General features: G+C 43.2%; 1 protein-coding gene across 2 annotated transcripts; it reads left to right on the plus strand.

Moving 5' to 3' along the window:
- Window positions 1-997: 997 nt before the first annotated feature.
- On the plus strand, window positions 998-16,118 carry efna1a (ephrin-A1a). Of its 2 annotated transcripts, none has more exons than XM_050034174.1 (5): window positions 998-1,326; window positions 13,007-13,302; window positions 14,852-14,917; window positions 15,020-15,115; window positions 15,242-16,118. In XM_050034174.1, exons 1-5 carry the CDS (start codon window positions 1,208-1,210, stop codon window positions 15,367-15,369), a joined length of 705 nt encoding a protein of 234 aa, XP_049890131.1. In that variant the 5' UTR covers window positions 998-1,207; the 3' UTR covers window positions 15,370-16,118. The 2 variants fall into 2 exon arrangements, with proteins under 2 accessions (XP_049890131.1, XP_049890133.1); XM_050034176.1 differs by having other exon boundaries at window positions 15,245-16,118.
- The last annotated feature ends 5,181 nt before the right edge of the window (window positions 16,119-21,299 follow it).

Raw genomic sequence — 21,299 nt, forward strand, 5'->3', positions numbered from 1 at the left:
CGTTCCCACAGGGTGCTGTTAAAACAATGTTGATCATGAAATCAGAATTACCAGAACATCTATCAGAACTGGGGTCAGAGGTCACCTAGAGGGTCAATTCAGGAGCAAGACACTTGACACTGAGGTGAGAGGACTTAAGTGTTTTTCTTGTCAAAATCTAAATGTCCAGCCCTTCTTGTTTCTCCTCCAGGCTTTTACAAAGTGGGTTTGTGATGACAGTTATTGCCATTAAATTTTTAATGGCTTTTCAAGACGGGAGAGCTATAGTTTAGATTATTTTTAATAGGCTACAACATGTAGTTGTTAGTTTAGTAGTGTTGTGTTGTTTGTACTGTTATATAAGTATGACAAATGTACCTATAGGAACAATTTCTCCTGTTTATGTTCTCTCAGTGTAGGAGATGTGTTTGCTTGATGCATTTAAATGAAACATTTCAGTGACATAGGGACAACTAACCCCTTATAGTGTGTGGACAACCGACCCCGTGATGGGGGTTGACACCAGTGCACAATTTGACAGTGCATGTTTTTCAGAGAGTAAGTTCACTCCATTCCTACCTGACATTTTAGGCTTCCATTACACATTGAAAGCGAATTTATTAAGTCTTTGAGTGGTTCAATTGGAAGTAAAAAGTGTGCCGACCAACCCCATTCTCCCCTACTATTTAGAATTGTAGGTGCGTAATAAAATCTGCAAACTAGACATTTTTATCCATGAAAATCACCACTAAGTGTGATACGTTACACTCAACAACTACCTGTGGATGTGCTCTTGCATGATTCTGATGTAGACATATGTTTAAATGTTTTGTTTAGCCCTGTTAAACATACTGTTCCTGCTGGAGTCTGGATAATGTGTACAACTACAGTGCATAAAACCTGCGGAGCTCGCGTCTCTCGGACAGCCCTCTGATTGGCTCCCATCCGGCACAGAAGGCGGGGCTTGGGGCTGTGGGCGTTTCACAAAACCAGCCACCACGCAGCTCGAGCTTTCATTCACTACGGATTTGTCGAGTAAACCTGACCTCCCTACGGTTTTTATTCCTTCTGTGAATCTGTTTGCTTTTTTTTTCCTTCACGAGCCACTTCATGCGTGAAGTGTTTTGTTGAGCGCGTGGTCTCCAGGTGCGCGGACGAGCTCTTCTAGGTGAACTTTTTTTTTTTAATTTACTTTGCACAACCTACCTGAGTTGTGTTTCCTCTCTGCATGCCTCCATTCCTCTCCACCATGGATTTGGTTTGGATTGTGGGCTGCGTTGTGAGCGTTTGCTCCTGGTTTGCTTCAGCGGAGCGACACAGCGTCTACTGGAACAGCACCAACCCAAAGTAAATATCTCTCTTTATTTCTGTTTTCCCGTGTTTATCCACTGCTCTTGAACCCAACACTTTTCTAATTATCAGTGCAAAAACAACACTGTGTGGCAGCGTAAATACAAAACAACTTTTAACTTCATTATCAGCGCAGATTGGATCATTATGAGCCATACTCGGGTGCATTAGAATAGTTGCGACTCATGCATATTCAGCGAGCTCGTTGTGATGAATTTAGGATGGGAGCAACTGACTGCTGTTGTCATGATAATGCAGGACAGTTGGGAGTCTCTCTCCCTCCCCCCTCCCTCCCTCTCTGGGCTCCAACCTGTTATTATGGGGCTGTTTACCTGCAATACTTTGTCTAACCTGTTCAGATTTAATCCGTTTCACAATCTGTGTACCTATGCTGTGGGATTAGTTACACCAGGTTGTGTCACCTATTTATCTGTGTGAACTGACAGTGAGCTAACAGTTCAGACCTTTGAGGGCAGAATTTGGGCAGAGAAATGCAGTTATATTATTCTGCCGTGCTCAGTTTTTCATTTCAGGACACAGCCCCCCCTCAATATTTAGCCATATTAAGAACATGTGTTTTCTCCCCTCCAATAAAAAACACAAAAGCATTTATATTATCAATTAATGCAGAAAAGGCAGAAAAAGATTCACAATAATGAAGCAAATGATGATCAAAATGGTCTGGCAAAGGGCCCCCAGCCACCCACCTCATTTCAAGACATAATCAAAGAAGATCTATGAATACTACAGGAAATAAATCATGTTTCTTTCATTTCTACATCTTCTGAGTGTATTCATTGTAGGCATGCAGCAATAATTTAGCAGTGTAGCACTCAGTTTAATCACACTGTTAAAAGTCAGGGCATCTGTGTGCTTTTTGTGTTGCTGTTTATTCGATGAGCTGAAATCCTATAGGGGAGTTTTTTTCCCTAGCGAGGGTTATATTTTTTGTGTTGGTTTTACAGGTCTGACTCACAGCACAACGTGTTGAAATATCTCTCGCAATATCCTCCCCATCTGACAGAGAGCCCTAACCTCTGCGTGCAGTGGGAGGCTGCTGTGTCTCCTAAATCAAGAGATATCACATGGGGTTTACGTGGCTGTCGGGGAGACATAGGGGTGTTCATATTTCAGGTGGTAAGACGAGTAATAATGGTGTATGACAGAGACAGAGGAGGTAACTTGAGGCCTGCCCAGTAGGTCACGCTGTGGGAGAGAGATGGATTGCTCAGGGAGGAGAAATTGGAGCTCAAATTGTCGGGGTTAGGGGCCGTTCGGAATAAGTGGGGGTCAATTAGACTTATGTTTGATGGCGGCTGGGGTGAAATGGCCCAGGGAACAGGGAGGTTTACACACCACAAACGAACTTCTACGTGCACCCACACACAAACACACCCACACCCACACACACACACACACACTCGGACGGGCAAGCATAAACAGGGACTCCTGGCAGACAATCACTCAATCACAAACTAGGACACTCAATCACACCAACTGACGCCATCTAAATCAATCAGTGTTGTGCTCACTCTCTCTCATGTGCAAACACAGGCCTTGTCTTGGTTGCAAACACCCAGATATTCTAATACCCCCCCCAAGCTTACACTCAACCACTGTATCCCCTCCTGCGGTTACAATTACAGCATGTTCTGTTGTCAGAGGTCACAATTATAGGGACAAAGCTCTGAAAAATCAGAGCGAAGTCCCATATGGTTTTTGTTGTTTCCCCACTGTGGAGCGACTGTGATCACTCCTGTATATATACTGGTAATCCGTCCTCTTGCACTTGCTAGTTTTTTCCGGATGACTGTGCTAAATCTCTCCCTTTGGCTACTCTTAATCCTGTATTCGCGGAAAAAGCACAGAGTCTCTGAGATGTTTTCATTTGGTACTTTTCATCATTCCCAGCAATCTGCTCTCCCCTTTGACCCGAGACTTGATACGGCGTGTTGACGTCCATCTTTTCTCTCGTCATGAGTTTTTCCCTTTTGGTTATTTGGCCTCGGTTTATTGTTCCATCCTGTCGGTCAGAAAGCTGTTGTTAATCAAATTGATCTGGAGATTGATTGCTTAAGTCCATGTAGTGTGGGCTCATTTCTCTTTTCTTTGTGTGTTTGTTGAGGGATTTGGCAATGCATACACTCAGGCATACACATGCACAGTTACCCTGCTCTACACTTTGGCTGGGCGATATGAAAAAAATAATTAAATATCAGGTTATTCTTGACCAAATACCTTGATGTCGATATTGCAACAATATTGTAGGGTTGATTACAATCTGCAGTAATGTGGACATTATAACTAAGTGGGTAAAGGTAAATAATAGAACAGCTACAATAGTCTGATAAGGTTTTTACCGAACAGGGTTGTCAAGCACAGTCCCAGGGGCAGAAAGTGTAAGGGCCCCTTGGCTCTCACTTGCAAAATGTCACTTAATTTAACATGTACTGACCAGGACCCAAAGAGGAATTGCAAAGAGACACACAATGGCTACAAAAAGGGGTAAAACAACCACCAAAAGACACAAAACTACGTGCCCACAGGGGGCCTTTGCCTATCTGTGCCCAGGGGCCCATTGTCTGAAAATCTGCCCCTGAAAATTACATCACTTTTCTGTAATGCAGCCTAAAACCATAAAAAGATGACACTTGTGATATAAGCACATCAAAAATCTAAGATTTATCTAGTCTGATGTCATGATATCCATATAATGTTGATATATCACCCAGCCCCACTCTACACTGATGTGTGTGTATATGTGTGAGCGCACTTTTAGCCCTGCTGACTTCCAAGGTCGTATCTGCCCGTACTTTCACGACTACTTTGTTTCAGCATGAGTGAATCTATTCCCGACAGTTTCAGCACTTTGTGACCTTTTCCTTGCTGGTATATTTGTAACCTTTTGTGTCTGATTCGCAACAGCTTAATCACCAGCACCGGCTGATTCCCAGAAAGAGGCTCACCAGTATGCCCAGTCAGTTCGAGCCCCTGCATGCCAGTGTGCGTGCGTGTCCTTTGTGAAGGGAGTGTCTGGGCAGAAGCGCGTGTATGCGTGTGCTAGCGCTCACAACATCACCAGATCAGAGTGACTCACACAGTCTCATACACATTAACCCCAGTCACACACACACACACACACACACACACACACACACACACATGTGCCATGATTGATGTTAACATCGTCCCAGGAGCCCTCTGGACTCTACAACCTCCAATGTGAGGCAATAATCTGCTCATTCAATGCTTCTTCCTCCCTTTCCCCCTTTCCCCTGCTGACAGAGCATGAGTAGACCACCACCTCCTCCTCCTCCTCCACCACCTCCTCCTCTGCTTTGTACCTGTCTCTCCCTCTCTCCGGCACCTCCCTCCCCCTCTTCTTGGCCAGGTTCCCTTTTCAACTTGGTTCTGTGGTCTCCACTTCTGCAAGTCTGTTAACTGTTTCATGCCTCTCATACGCACATGGTTGATCCACTGTTTATTTTAACATCATCACCTTTTCTGCTGCTCTGCCTCTGAAGTCTTGGTCTTACCATGCATTTCTAATGAGCTTTTTGATTTTGTTAAAACCGCAAATTCCAGATTGTTTTTGCTTACATTGCTGGCGCAGTGGTTTAATCCATTTAATTGAATATGCCTTTGTGCTGTGTTGGCTCAAACGAGGGAGTTATTTAAGGTATGTTTCACCCACATGAAGGATTTTTTTGGTATTTATCCAGTCAATATGGGTGTTTTTGTGATGCTTCCCATACAAATTGGGGGAATGGTCTTCACGGTGAGCCACAGAAAGAGAATAGTAACTGGTGTGACCGATTGGGGGGTCAGAGTTCGCTATGTGATGAAGTGGCACAGCCTCTATCAATCTGTCAGTCATTCTGTCACGGCGGTGGTCCCTGAATACTGGCTGCCACTCAGGCCAGCCCCTCTTCACACGACCGTGGCTCTGCCTCTGGGAAACTCTCATTCTTCCCCCTCCTGTCTTTTCGGTCCCCTTCGCTCCTTCACCAGCTTTTATCTCAACTTTACAAGCTGTCCCTTTTCAGTCTATTATTTCCTCACCTCCAACTCTGGCTCTCAGAGAAGGGGGGAAGGAGGGAAGCATGCTAAGAGGTGTGGAATTTTTTTATCGTTCTTGGCACCCATGGCGATCCGTCACAAGGCACTTTGCCCTTTCCTTCACGCTTTTTTCCCCCCTCTCTTTCTTAAAGCTTCCTTCTTCTACGTCCCTATGAAAAGCTGCTCTAGTCTTCCCAGCAAACCTTTTTTCTTTTTTTCTCCTCCTATTTCTTCACTTGTCTGACCATGTATGTGTGCTTCCCCCCTCTTGAGTGTCTTGCTGAAGTTGTGGAAGTGGTAGAGCCAGTCTGAGAACTCAAACCATGAAAGGACTGGATTTTAATGGAGAAAAAACAAAGGTATAGGCGTAGCAGTTGGTTAAACGTGCCTGTTTGCCTACTGTGCATGTGAGCGCGTACACGTTTAACAGATGAAAGACAAGATTGGGTAGTCAGCAGCTGTGATTAGGTGGACGTAATAGATGTGGGATTTCTGTGACTTCCAAGTAATCTGAACCGAAGCTACTTTCCTCGAAAAACATCCAGGTTTCCCACTTCACTTCCTAATCCGGCCTTCGCTCTAAACCCTCCACCACCTCCCCTTCTCCTCAGTAAATTCCTAAGTCTCTCCATCTTTTTCTCGCATTGTCTGTCCCCTCCCACCACCCTTAATCTGGGTTAGTAATCTGTCTGGTGAATTCAATCTGGGGAAAATACTCGAAGAGATTGTCAAACTGATGGTAATCACCTCTTATAGGCTCAATGCTCATTGAAGTGTGTTGATGCTGCCTATCTTTACAGTCCGTAATCATCTGTAAGAAGACTTTAGCTCGGTGACCATATTGACAAGAACTTTTTTCTTTTTTTCCAAAAGCTGATTTTCTTCCTGTTCGATATTCCCACTTGTTGTTGCCAGTGTCAGTGGCAGGAGGGCTTGTTTTATTGACTGTACTAGATAGAGAATCAGGCCAAAGGTTTTAACTTCCCGCAGGCGTGCTGTGTCGGTGTTACCAAAGTCTGCACGCTGTCTGCTGTGTGTTTCCCTATGAAGTGCTGCACTTCCTGGCTACGTCTTTTCCCGGGAAAACAGCGTATCCTGTCTGCACAATAAACAATACAGTTCTCACACTAACACGCAAGAGACTTTAAAAGTCTGGACTCGGGAGTTGATTGAATTTCCCAGGCTTGTTTGAGGAGTGAATGTTTTAACTCCAAGAATAAGTAGATTAGCAGTGATTTGTAGTGATTCATTGTTTTTATGAGGGATGTGTTCAACTGTCATGCCTTCAGGATGATTTGGGATCCGCCTCCCCGCCTGCGCTGCTGTCAAATCTCTGTGTGTCTCTATTTGGGATTCTCCTCTGATCAGTGTCACCCAAGCCAACCCTGTCAGCGTCCTGCTGCCCCCTGCACATCCTCATGCCTCTTCCTTATCTCCTCAGCAGACTTCCCCTGCTCCTTCCCACTCTGCTCCTCCTCTCTGTGCTACTTTACCACACTCCAACCCCACACAAAAATCACAGAGGAAGAAACACTTCATTAGTACACAGATTTATGATTTCTTTCTTTCTCATGGTGTGTGTGTGTGATGCAGAGATAGAGACTGTGTGTCCTCCAGACTTGTTTGTCAAGTCTTCAACAGTGAATATGTGTTTGGATGAGAAAGAATTAGCCAGCAAGAGTCAGATATTATCTCTGAAAATGAACCATTGTGTTTGTTTTGTTGTGTAAATAACGTTCATTGTGTAACTTTTGTTTTTCTCTAGCCTTTTTTCTCCTGTTTGTTAGATGTCTGGGTTCAGTGTGTAAACATGCCCACACAGCAAATACTGCCACCCCCTAGAGGTCAGTTGCATTATTACCATCATTACTACTAGGAATCTGTAAGCAAGAACTACTACAACTACATTTTTAAAAATCCATTCAGTAACTATGGCCTGCTCTCACATATTGTTTCCCCATGGAATTCATTAAGCCACAAGCTTAGATTGTGTTTGCAGAGAAAAAAAACATGAGCATGGAAGTTTTTGCCGTGTGGAAATCAATCCAGCAAAATCAATTTTCTTGTACAGATATTTGCCTCCTGAGAAATGTGATGTCAGTCCTGACCTTTGTGTTCTGGCCCTTATAAGATACAAATGGCTCAGGGGACAGCGTGAGACAGTTGGAAAGAGCGTATGTATTCATCTAAGCCTCCTTAGTGCGGTGGAATCAGCCAATTATTCCTCTGCTGGACTTAAAGCTTTGTCGCTTTGCTGGGTGGCAAAAGGAGCTCGGCGAGTTCAGCCAGGAACGCCGGCAGAATGACCAATGACTTGCACAGACAAAAGTTGAATGACGGACGGGAGAAAGCTGATTGAGACAGATGACAAAAAGTCAAACGGTGCAAAGAATGAAGGCTGGAATATTATGTTAAAGGGGAGGGGCCAAAATGAGTTGGACCATATTTGTTTCTATGACGACCCCGGCATACCCACGCTGCATTGTGCTCTGCAAACGGCGGGTCAGAAAGTTGCATATTTGGAATACCACCAGGAACAGTTTTGTGATTGGTTCAGCAAGACTGTGGTGGGGGGAGGGACAGAGTTGACATGAGGATCTGGTTTGCTTATTGAGTGATGAAAGACGGACAGAGAGTGGGAGGGGACGGCCGACATTGATGGATGAATAGATAAGACAGATTAAACAAAAAGAATTTGAGCAATAACGTTAAACAGTCCCGCTTAACTAAACTCCTCATGCATCTCTTAGAGGCTTCACCTCCGTCCGATGTGCCACCTCCCTCGTGGAGCGTTTACCAGATACATTTTGAAAAGAAATAGCTCCCCTGCGTCCAGCGTCTTTCATTAAACACTTCTCGCTTTACCCTCCACATCCACGGACACACTTACACCACACACATGCATAGCCAGTGTGTCTCTTTTTGAACTCCAAAACTCCAGTGTAAAGGAGTAATACCCCTTTACTGTGTGAGAACAATAGGGGTGGAAAAAAAAGCTCCACCCTGCCTATCTCACCCCTTACTCTGTCCCCAGCCCCTCAGCCCCTGCTCTGGGCCTCGCTGTCCACTCTAAGCCCCTGTATTAAGCAGGGTCTGGTGCTGATGAATGGACCAGAGCTCAGCCTCTGCCCCACCCAATAATCCAGGCTTGGACGAGCCGATTAGGTGGTCCCCACATTCCTGTTCACTCATCTGTGACGCATGCCAGTCACCTTTTGGGTCACATAAATGGTGTGTTTAAAACCCGGGAGGGAAATAATCATGTTTGTGATTAGGGTGACTGTGCGGGCCTCTGATACCCCTTTTTCACCAAAATGAAATGGGTTCCACTTAGGTTCCTGCACCTAATTATGAACCATCTGGAACATTTAAATCAAAATAAATTAGGTGGAACCAAGAAATAGCTGTTTTTTCTTTACCTGAAGTGCTAACTGTGACGACATCAGTGAGGGTGTCATATTCTACAGGTTGGAAAGAAAGGATGGAGAAGGCATTAACAGAGACATTAAATGAGAAATCATTGGAGAAAAAGAACAGTGTGCAGTGGTCTCATTAATAGCTGGTCCATGCTTTTTTGGATAAAAACAGATATCTGTAGTAACAGAATAAAGTTTGCAGGTAATCAGTGCCATCAATCACCATCTTGCTACTACTGTGTACTTCCATTGTGGGTTGTGCAGTGCCCTCAATTGATGACACATCCTTGATTATAATGGTTCTAATCAAAACTGGTGGAAACATGGGCTTATTCGTTAAATAGCACCAAAGTTTCAGAAGATCCTGAACAGACCCGGTTCAAGAACCAGAGCTACTTTGGTTGGAAAAGGGTATAAGAGACAGCACAGGTTGAGTAGACTAAAGCTTCTGTTTTTAGATTAAGTGGTCAGATACTTTGTCCTCCGGTGGCCTTTATGGACCTGAAAATAGATCTGAATCAATTTTTAAAGCGTGCAATTCCTGTCTATAGGATTTAAAATGCACAAGGCCCCTTCTCGCTGACTGTTCATGTAAAGAAATTCTCCGGTGCTGACTTGGCGATTGTCCGACCTTTGATCCACATTGCGGCCCCTTTGCCTCAGAGGTCCAGCATTCCACAGGGCGATAGAGTGAAGAGATGAGAGGGTGATGGATGGATGAAAGGAGGGGGTAGAGGTGGAGAAGAAAGCAAAATGCTGGCCAGCGAGATTAAAGAGGAGAGATTAGACTTCTGCTCCTGAAGAGGCTCCAATAAATCAGGAATTCCCTCTCAGGATAGGAGCAAGAGTGGCCGGGAACAGCCTGTAGTTTATTTTTCACCAGATTGCGCACACACACACATTTGATCACTTGACATTCCCTCACTGCTATCATCTGTGTTCATTATTGACATTTAATATCCACCTTATCATGACCGAAACACACTCCCAGATTCCTCAGAGCTCTACAGACGCAACACACACACGAAAACTCCGACACAAACAACCACATATTTAAAAGTCTGAGACACACATGCACACAATCCTCTCTGCATATTTGCCATAGCTCCACAAATCATCCTTAAGTAGACAATACAACTCCTCCACGCCGTTACTTCTGCTGAAGCTCCGAGCGTCACTGTCATTAAAAGAGCGCATCCTGGAATAAACAATGGGAATAAATCAAGACAGCCTATTGAGAAAGAAAGGGAAACAGTCTGGAGGAGGAAAATGACAAGGGACACACACCGGGGGAGACGGAGAGGAGGATTTCGTCTACTAAAGTGAAGGTGGCATGATTTGACTTTGTTAGCTAAACCTTTTCACACAGAGGCCCAGGCTCTTTTTGAAGTGCGTTACTCCAATCAGTTAATTAACCAGATGATGTGGAACGTTTCAATGCCAAGGCGTTAGAGGGGAACAAAAGGCAGCAGGATAATTAAAACTATTTGCCGTTAATAAAAGGAGCTAGCCAGCCTCCCTGGGTGTGTATTCAGCCACTGTTCTCTCTGCTAAGTGAGGTATTTCATCAGCGCGGGCACGTTGTGAATAGAGACACTGTATGAAACAGTGGCATTGATAAAGCAACTGTAGCACTCGCATAGATACTCTCACTGAGAGAAACTTCAAAAGCCATTTCCAACTCCAGCCCTTTGACCCCCCCTGCCCACGCCTATTCATGCCCTCTGCCTCCCCCACAAACTCTCAGCCTGAAGGGGCTGGGAAGTGGGGAGCAGGAGGGCATAATTACCCCCCTCCAGGGCAACTTTAATACCCTTTTTTGTGTTTTAATTGCACCCCCCTTCGACCCCCTTTTGATGAACACATTGAGAGCATACCACAACCAGTTTGTAATCCGGACTCAGAGTGAGGGAGGGATTGGGTACGGGGAGTTTGTTTGTGTGTGTTTTCTGTGTTTGCAGGGGGATGATAACTCTGTCAGGCAAAAGCAGACAACAGTGTTTGTTCAATAGTGTTATCGATTCGACTGGAATTGAAAGTGGCAGGGGGAAAAAACACTTTAGCGCCAATCTGGTAAACAGAGCGTGGCAGGCAAACTGCAGATAAGCACTAAGCTGTCTGGACCATGGCAAAATGATAATTATTGCTCTCCCCCCACCGAAAGTTGGCTGGGGCACACGATTATCAGCACAGTTAGATGGAAGTTTCATCAGTATACTAAAAAGGTGCTTGTTTTCTAACGGGCCTGTGTTGCTGTTATAATGGTGTTGCCGGCTAATCTGGTCATCAGTATTGAGGGAATGCAGTCAGGCGGAGAGGGGGAAAGGGGTGGAGGGGAGCCAGAGGGGGAGCAGGAGTCAGGGCCCGATGTTTGGAGCCACAGCGTCTGTCCTTTTTACCACGGGGTACCAGGGAGACCCCCCAGGCCAAAAACAACAACAGCAGCTAACGAGCAATGGGGGCCTGTGCCTGCACACTTTGATCGTCAGTCACACATATGGACCTTGTCACACAAACACAAACTTCCCAAATGCTGCTTGTTACATTCAGGGGCTTTTATGAGAAAACAACAGAATTCTCAGAAAAAATTTACTCCACGGGTGAGTTTTTTCCTGTGCCAAAGGTGTCCGATTAGCACCCTGTAGGCTTTTGGGAACTCATTACTCTTTGAGATCTGCAGATCTGATAAAATAGCAGTCAGTAACTTAACTCACACTGGCTGCCTGCCTCGTTTTTTTTGGTTTTTGGAGGCCTGATGAACCAACCATGTATTCATTGCAAAAGCAACAAAACCTTATATTAGACACACATTCTCCTTGTGTGTTGTGAAAATATTAAAGTCTGTCAAATTTCATCCATTCTCAGAGAACCCCCGGTGAGTCAGAACAGTAGGAGACGGTAAACTGATAGGCATCGCTGTGGAGCTCAGGGCCCGGGGAGGAGGTGTGTGTGTGGGTTCGGTGGGTGCAAATAGTAGGTAGCTACTGCTTTAGGTTGTTGATAGATGGGAATTACTGGGGAAGTGTGTGCGAGTTTGTGTGTGTGTGTGTGTGTGTCTTACTAGCGGCCAGCTACCGCTCCGGGCCGCTGATAGATGGCTTTGGCTGAGAAGAGAGCATTAGCTGTGAGCCGCCCCTGGAGCAGTCACTCAGTCAGGGGGAAGGGGACAAAGCTGAAATACCTTTAGTGGGAATTCCCTGGAGATAAACTCATAATATCTCTGAAAGCAAATCCAGGAGGGGCAAGGAATCATGGACAGTTGAGATAAGGCCAATTTAAACTGCCTCACGGTATGCTAAATTGTAGTTAAAAGTCTGTCTGTAATAATTAAATTATGTTTGTGGACATTTGAAGGAAGCTAAAAGGTTTTCTGCGAGGGCTCTTTGACCAACGTCCAAGGGGAGAGGGAGGAAGTTTACTTGAAGACCATCGTAAAGAGGGTGAAGGAGCGAAGGGAGGGATGCAGGGAGGAATGGAGGGGAGGCAGACAGTCTGACTGTCTCTCTGTATTTGTAATGAGAGGGAGTGTGGTGGGAGACGGTTACAGGCCGTCACCAGACTCATTTTCTATGTGTCCGCCTGTCTCCCTGACCCTAATGAAGGGTTTAAAACATGGGACCTTTTATTTTTATCCTTTTCCCCACTCTTAAGTAAACTCAGGTGCATGTGTCTGCTTCTGTTAAAGTGAATTTGCCATCATGCATTCTGCCTCTTTATCTGTGTGGGTGTTTGTGTGCGTAGCCCTGCAGATGTCGATACTCATCTCCTGTCTTGACGGGCTAACTGACTGCTAATGTTTCTCTGTAAACATCATTCAACTCCTGGAGGACGTGGGATCAATGTGCATTCAGTGCTAACTCTCAACACAGCAGCAAGCAGCTACACTGGCCTCACGTTCATCCATATTTATGCACATGTTCTCTGCAGATCATTCTTCCCCTTACTGCGTTTCTCCCTCTTCATTCCACTCCAACACACAAATATATCGTCACTCACAAACACACTCTCGTTCTCCTGCTCTATCTCTCACTCCCAGGCCTCTCAGTCTTTCCTCTGATTTCCCTGTTGTACACTGGCGTGCAGCCGATCAATATATAATCACAGGTTTTGAGGCTTATATTTATTACCGCTCCGATGCTATAAGCACGGTTATCAGTCTCCTGCCACTTGCATAACTGTCCCCCTCTGCCTCCTCCTCGCAGGTTTCTATGGGACGACTACACCGTGGAGGTGAAGCTCAATGACTACCTGGACATCGTCTGCCCCCATTACCCTCAGGGTGAGGTGCCGCTGCTGGATGCCGAGCGATACGTGCTCTACATGGTGGAGCGCGAAGACTACGAATCCTGCAAGCCCCAGTCATACGACCAGATGCGTTGGGAGTGTGGCCATCCATTTGCTCCTCACGCCCCGGAGAAGTTCTCGGAAAAGTTTCAGCGCTTTACTCCGTTTACTCTGGGAAAAGAGTTCCGCCAAGGAGAAAGCTACTATTATATCTGTAAGTGTCACTGTAGCTGTTTTCCAGATTTGTGTTTGCTGGTTAGACTTATTTTATAATATATTGATAAGTCTGATTAGTAACATTTGCTAAAGTATGACTGAGGCTGAGGGAATGTCATTAGTTTTGCAGGTATTCGGTCAAAAACCAAAGCATTGCACAAATTCTAATTTGATCTGATGACGAGATGAAAAGTTCTGTAAGCACCAAAATTATTATAAGTCATCCTCAGGGGTAGACCTGTTTGTGTACCAAATTCAGAAAGACCTCCAACCCATATGACCACAAAGAGTATACTTCTGTTTCCTAAATAAGCGCACCTACCAGTGGACAACAGAATAGCTCATATATGACGGTTGACGGTTGCAGTTTTAAACGCAGGGTTAACATCTTGAATGAGGTTTGGTTTAGGCAGCAAAAGTCCTTGGTCAGGTTCAGTAAAAAGACTGTGGTTTGGCTTAAAATAATTACATTTATCACCAAGGGTATTGTAATGCAACATATCTCACATGACATACTAGACATACTGTCTAGATTGAAGTAAGGTGCTTGTTTGACCCTAACCCCGAGGAACGCCGATTAGCTTTGCTTCCAATTTTTCCCAGTGGCCACCCGTGGTATTGCACCAAAAAAATTGTTATTTATTTTTGTGAAAGTGTCCTCAAGCTGAGAAAAGCGATTTAAAAATCTGTGACATCATCACAATATAAAGTCTATGAGCTGAGCGGGAACTAGTGGGCAGGGCCAGCGAGCGAAACACTACTGCACACATTCAGTAGGCCGCATATCTCAAAAGTAAAACCTGGAAGCTAGAAACATTTTTTGGCATATGCACCAGGCCTGCAACTACAATGGGGTAAATCTGCGCCATCCTGGGGTCCAGCATCTACTTATTATTACACATCTATGATGTGACCTATCCAAGTGGATGTTGGTTGTTGCTCTTATACTCTATTGCCTGACTTCCTCCTTTGCTCCCCTAATAATTACTCGGCCACTAGAGGTTGCTGCTTGTAAAAACAACCTATGTGGTCATATTTTGGAGGAGGATTGTTTCCAACAAATTTCATGGCAACCCATTAAATAGTTTGGATTAACCATGTGGGAAACATATGGGAAAATTTCATGGCAATCAGCCCAAGAATTGTTGAGATATTTCATTCTGGTGTTAGACTGATCGACTGCAGGGAAATTTTGCTTTGTATTTCTACTAACAGGGATATGCTGGAGCTTGGTGGCCAGCTCTGTTAACATGGACATTAACTGGGGTGTCGGCTCAGTTTGCCAAGTTTATACAATACTTACCCTGCTAGAATGTCACCACAGAGAGCAAGCAGTGTTGTCACCCTGACCATGGCTGTAATTAGATAAACTGCAGGACAAGACACACTGCGCCTGGTCACAGATGGCTTCCTAAGCTTTGTCCCTGTGTCTGTCTGTTGCCAAGTGTTTGTGTGTGTGGGCGCATGCATGAAGGTGAATTAAGGGGCCAGTGGAGGATAAGTGCATTAGTTAGGATGTTAACGCCTGTGTTGTTTCTCCCCAACAGCCAAACCTTTGCACCACCACGGACAGGAGTGCCTCAGGCTCAGGGTGGACGTTGTAGCTGCTGATGGTGAGTTTAAACGCCCTCCTGGCTATATGGACACTAGTCCAGTGGCTTTTGATAGTTGTGTGCAAGACCGCAGCTGAGTAATTGATGGCGTTTTTCTTTCAGGCTCTCAAGAGGCCAGAGTGGCTAAAGGAGGCACAGGTGGGACTGGAGTTGGAGCTGGGGGTGGGGTTCACAACCCGTCCAACAGACTGCCTGCAGGTATGTTGACCAACCCTGTGTCCTTTGTAATTATCCCTGACCTTAAAACAATCCAGGTGCATTCAGGATTACATTAGGTCATAAATATGTGTTGCTAATGTGTCTTCTTTATCTCCCATCTTCAAGCAGATGACCCAGTGGTAATCCTGCCAGAAGTCCAGAAGAGCGTACGGTCGAGCTCTGCAGTGACGGCTACATCCCTCTCAATCCTTTCATTGCTAGTCCCATTTTCATTACTGCTATTGTTGCACTGAGAGTACATGAAAGGACTGCTGTTGGCAGACATTTTTTCTTTCAGGGACTACAATGAAGACAGTCCGTGGGGATGAAACCACTGACTCAAAAAGACAGTTTTCCATGCCCAGTGCTGGCCACGGGGAGAGACTTTTGAAGCTTGTAAAGTACAGATGGACTCGCTTGCACTACACGTGCTGAGTAACTCCTGAGCATTTAAGACAAAGCATGTGTGCTGCGTCTTATTTTTCAAAAGGTGACAGTATTTTTTCTTGGAAAGACCAAGCTCTCCTTGATTTGTATTTTTTAGGGCTCTCTCTAAAAAAACCTCTGAGGATGATAACGCTAGCGGAGTTGAAGAGGAAGTGGCCGAAGAACAATCAAGAGCAAAGACAACAACTCTGTTTGAATTATATAAATGTAGATGGGATGAATCCACATTCAATGGAAAAGTAATCTCTTACCTTTTGAGCCAAAGATCAGTCATCTCTCCAACTTGTACACTATTCCACCCTTGAGTATTGTGTACTATTTGTTGTATTGTTATCGTAATGGTATTGAGTGGCATTGATGTCCCAAGTGATTACTTTCTCTAAATGTAGCATTGACAGACACGGGGGCCGTTCTCATGACTACCATTCCTTTGCGACCATGTGCTTATATACTGTAGCACTAATACTGCACAGTACAGACACACCAACATACACTCCACAACAGTGTTATATACACACACACACACACACACACACACACACACACACACACAGACGTCACATGACATTAGACATGAAAACACACTACATTGAACTGTGTTACGTGTACATTCTGTGAAGATAATTTATGACATTTGCAGCTGAGAAGTTTTACTGTACATACCATGTGCTCACGAAAAGAAACGTTTACTGTTGGCATCGGGCGGGTTTTTTTCCTCGCTCTCCTGGTAGAGTTAGTATTTGTGTGAAAGAGAAAATGTGTGAGTTGAAGTGAGAGTCAGAAAAGGGAGGGATTGATTTGAAAGAGTGATGATACAAAATGTTTTTTTCTGCCAAAAGCAAACACTGAGATGTTGTGTGTATCGCAGAGAGGCTGGACTTCTCTGTTTGTTGGATCTTGCCACTGTATCAGTTAAACTGTCTGACATGAAGTGCTGGTATCAAACGTTTCATTACTACAGGACCTGACCCTGTGTATCATGGTGCTTTCCTTCATGTTTTCAACACAAGCGTATATTTCTTAACGCATAGTGCAGTTATTTAGACTTTCAGAATGGTTATCACAGTTTTGGATGATTAGAAAATGTTTTAGTCACCAGTACACAGACAACAGAAAAGACACGGCATCACACCGAGTTGCCAAGCACATCTTTACCTGACAGGCTGGCTTGATGAACAAAGCACAACAGTGTATGACTACCATTGAAGTCAGTCTTTTTTTTTATCTGAATTCTTGTTACCTAATTTTGTACATGTGTAAGTATGAAAAGTGTATGATATGTACATATATACATATATATATATAGAAGATTATATAAAAAGACCCGTTTGATAAATATGCTAAATGTGAAAATTTCATGTGAAATAAAAAAGATATTTTTTGAAAACCAGAACCATTTTCTTGGGGTTATTTTTAGCTGTGCTTGCATGGCTAGGCATGCTATGGCCTGTATGGCTGCGGCAGCATTGGTCTGACTGTTTTGTGGTTTTAAGTGACTGCCACAAATTTAATGGATTGCCATTAAATTAAGTACAGGTGTTCATATTGCCCTCAGGATAAATTGTAATAACTGTTGATCTCTTAACTTTTTTTCATCTAGCACCATCATCAGGGTGAAATGTCAACTTGTCTAATACTTTGGTTTATGAGCAAACACCTGTAAAACTGATGTTATTCCCATCAGCCTCTGTTGTTCTTTTTGTTAAGCATTAACTAGCAAATGTTAGCATGCTAACGTGCTAAACAAAATGTTGGTGATTAAAAAAGGGGTTCCCAGATCAAAGGAAAATTCAAAATAACATCTCCTTTGCCCAGCCTGTGTCTCCTAGACATAACTGACCTCAATATACCATTGTTGTGAGATTATTGAGACCATATTCTCATACTTTTTAAACTCCAAAGAAATAGCCTTCTTGTCTCAGCCCGATCCTAATTTAGGATCTTAAAATGCTCTCTCTCCTCTCTGACTGCAGTAATCTTTATTGGTCTGATATAATCAGCTCTTGAGATAACAGTAAAATCCATTAGAAAACTTGAATGGCTCATAAATGAGCCTGCACAATTTCAGAAATGTGACTCTGTGATTAAATTCAAGTCTCAATTCTGTGAATTTTATCTGTTCTCAGAGTTGAGAAACCTTTGAGAAGCCTATGAGCACAGCAAAAACCTCCTGATGATTTTTTCTTTTACTCATTTCTCTTAAGAAGGAGTTTAGGAGAAACAGATTATGATTTAGTAATCTCCAAATAAGAAGCTGATTTATTTTTGATGAGACAAAGAAAGACTGATGTGTGCTGTAAAATCCAATCCAATTTTTTGTTTTTGCCAAAAAGCTAGGCCTATATGTAGAATATAACATTCATTCTGTTGCTATGCATCTTTTCATCATGTCGTATGCCTTCTTTCGGCATGTTTATGGACAACACATGTCAGTCAAGCCACTGGGAAGCTGTCTCTACGTCCAGACAGGCTTCAGTAATTCTGACCATTGCTTTTGAGTGGATTTCTTGTTTCAGTTTGCACTGTCTCTTGTCTGCCAATCCAATAAATGCATATTGCTCTAAGCAACCTGCATCTGCCACTGCCTGGCTGCGACCAGCCAGCCACACCAAGGCGGGTAGTCATGTTGTCAGACAAGAACGCCTTCAGTGCTAGAAATTCAACAAAGTTTTCCTTCTGAAATCAGAAAGGGCTCCTAATAGTACTGTACAGTGTAAAGCTTGTTTAGCAGCAGAGAAAATGATATCAGCATTGAGATGCTTCATGTCAAATCTGATGAAACATCCATAGGTTAGTTGTTCAACCACAATCAGTCATGTAAGAAAAGTAATCAAAACGTAATCCCATGTAATAATCCCCATTATTTTAATAAAGTAACTAAAATAGTTACATTAGGTTTTACAGTTTAACAGGGTAGCCTAACTTGTAATCGTAAGCTATTACATTTCAAACATCAAGTTACAGTTTTTGTCCTTGGTATACACACAAAAAATTAACTACTGACACAAGTCTGAAAACTTAGTGCCCATGTATCAACAACAAAACTCCAGACTGTTAATCTTCTCACACAGTTCCATAGTTTTCACTTAAATCGAAATTCTTAATCACATTTTCACACAAACGGCATCATTTAGCACACTGGCCTTCAAAATGCCACACCCTAATTACCAATTGATTTCACTCATACCTCACCAGTTTTAACTCAATCAGCAAAACACTCCAATCAAAGAGGCCTCAGGAGACGTCTATTGTGTTGGGGAAATAAATGGAGCAGCATGGAGAACAAAGAGAAAGAGGAGGAAGAGGAAAGCGGAGACAGGCCAATATTTCTAATGAAATCTGCGCAACTTTGGTTGACCATGTGTTCAATCATGGCCCAACAATGACTGAAGCTGGGCAGCGAGTCCAGCTGAATCTCAGCCACTTCACAGTAGCCTCAGTTATCCAGGCATTTATAGATGAGAATAGGGGAATGCCTCAGTAGTCCTTTATACTCTCTAAACGAATAACAGTTTATGGTTTCTATAGATATCTACAGTACTTGGAGGAATGTATAATGTGTTGTTTTGTCTTATATTTATAAAATATGTGTAGCCCATACTGTATATACTTTTCACAGAATTAAAAGGAGGTGGCAAAGGCCCAGAATTTACTGATGAGCAAGAGGCAACCATTGTATGCCAATACAGTGATCGTGTCAATGCAATATTTACTGTATGTGATATATTCAAGTGTTGTATGACAATATGGCAACAGACTTTATACTGTATATACCATAAATTGCAGCCAAGTTTAGGGCCAAAAAACAAATGTAACAATTTTACACAGTTTTACACATTTAAATGTGTAACATGGCCCTGGATAAACCAAACTATATATAAACAATATTTTGTTGGATGTGTTTTCAGTAATCACACCAGTGTTAAAATGACCCTCTGTAAGATATATTTATAATAGCTTTTGTTAGAGATGTCTGGAGTTTGGACAAGATGGTTAACACTTTTCAGTTTTGTGTTCGGATATTTGAGAAACTCAGCTCTAGTTTCAGGAAACGCATATTGGGGAAAAACTGTAACGTTGCCATTTTGAGTATGTTGCCATGCTAGCTTTAGCATTAAGAGGATAGTTTGGATTTTCTGAAGCGGGGTTGTAAGCTGTTCTTATCTATAATCAGTGTATTAGATACAGTAGATGACAAGTTCCCAGTTTGGAGAAGCAGGCGGGAGTACCGCCACGGAAGATAAGCAATGCACTGCTGTGGACGGGAGCTGCAGCAGAACATATTTTCAGGCTGAGAACACACTATTTTTTAGAACTTTTTTTTTTTTTTTTTTTTTTCACCTTGAGACAGGGAATTGACGTCGATATCTATGCTCTCATCACTGACAAAAACAGTAATTTACCCAGCTGTACAGTAGCTGTTGGTCTACCGCTGCCTTGGTTGGTTAGTTAGTTTGTGTTATTGTGTGACTTTGGTGAAATCAAACTAAGGGCCTGTTTATACGGTTCCATATATTTCTGAAAACGGGTATTTATCTTTGCGTTTGCACCTATCATTTACACGTAACCGCGTTTTTCTTGACAAAAATAGAGATTTTCAAAAACGGCTTCCAAAGTGAAAGTTTTTTAAAAAATATCTGTTTCTATGGAGACGTGTAAACAGGATAGACAGAGATTTTGGAAAACGATGACGCTGCAACCAGTTTGCGCATGCCCATTAGGCGCCCGGGAACCACAACAACAGTGACGGATATATGCCGGGTTGTTTACGTTTTGTTAGCACTTTTGGGACTACTTATGAGCTAACAAATGAACTTAGCACTGCTGCATCAACATCACCACTACATCGGCGCACAAGACATCTGCTGTGCCCAATATTAGTAAGTGCATAGCAGCTAACTATGCTACATAAGGTTAAAATGTAAAAGAAAAAAAAAAGAGGAAAACAAATCACTGTGCATGCGCAGAACTTTCTTCTGTGGTGTTTGACATATGGCATATCGCCACCTACTGGCCTGGCATGCAATTTACAGTATAACTAATGCGTTTTCGTGTAGACAGGGATATCGTTTACACAACTGGTCGTGTAAACCCGGATTTTTTTTTTATACTGAATAAATAAAAATCGTTTTTTATTTGTATTGGTATCCATGTAAACAAGGCCTAACACCAAAGTGGCACAATAACACAAACTGGCTGAGGCACTAATAGACCTGCAACTGCGTATTCTGGGAGGTAAAATACTTGTATTTGTCAGTGCAGTCTGGCGTTGAAGAGAACATACATAAGTTTCACTTTCAGTTCTTTTTTTTATGTTGTCCTTTTTTAGGTGGCTAAAATAATGTTATGCTGCCGCTCCTGTCCACAACAGTGCATTGCTTACCTCCTGTGGCAATATTCCTGCCTGCCTCTCTGAACTGGGACGTGGACTGCAGGTTAAACACTGACAACCCCATATTAAAAAAATCCAAACTATCCCTTTAAGTGCAGCCTCTCACAGCTGCTAACAGTACTTAGAGTCTTGTTTACACATGGCTTAGGGTAAAGGTTTAATAACTATCCTTGGAAAGAACCAACAATTCAGCTTCCCAGCATCTTCTTAAATGAAATATCACTTTTCCCCTTGGAACTAAGGTGATTTCAGTGCTGAAAAAGCTTTCAGGAAATTCAGCCTATTGTACTTTCGATTACAGCAGGAAGGATCTCCACAGAAGGAGCCAATAGCACAGATAATGAC

This window comes from Epinephelus moara, chromosome 22 (assembly GCF_006386435.1).
Source record: "Epinephelus moara isolate mb chromosome 22, YSFRI_EMoa_1.0, whole genome shotgun sequence".
NCBI classification, from domain to species: domain Eukaryota; kingdom Metazoa; phylum Chordata; class Actinopteri; order Perciformes; family Serranidae; genus Epinephelus; species Epinephelus moara.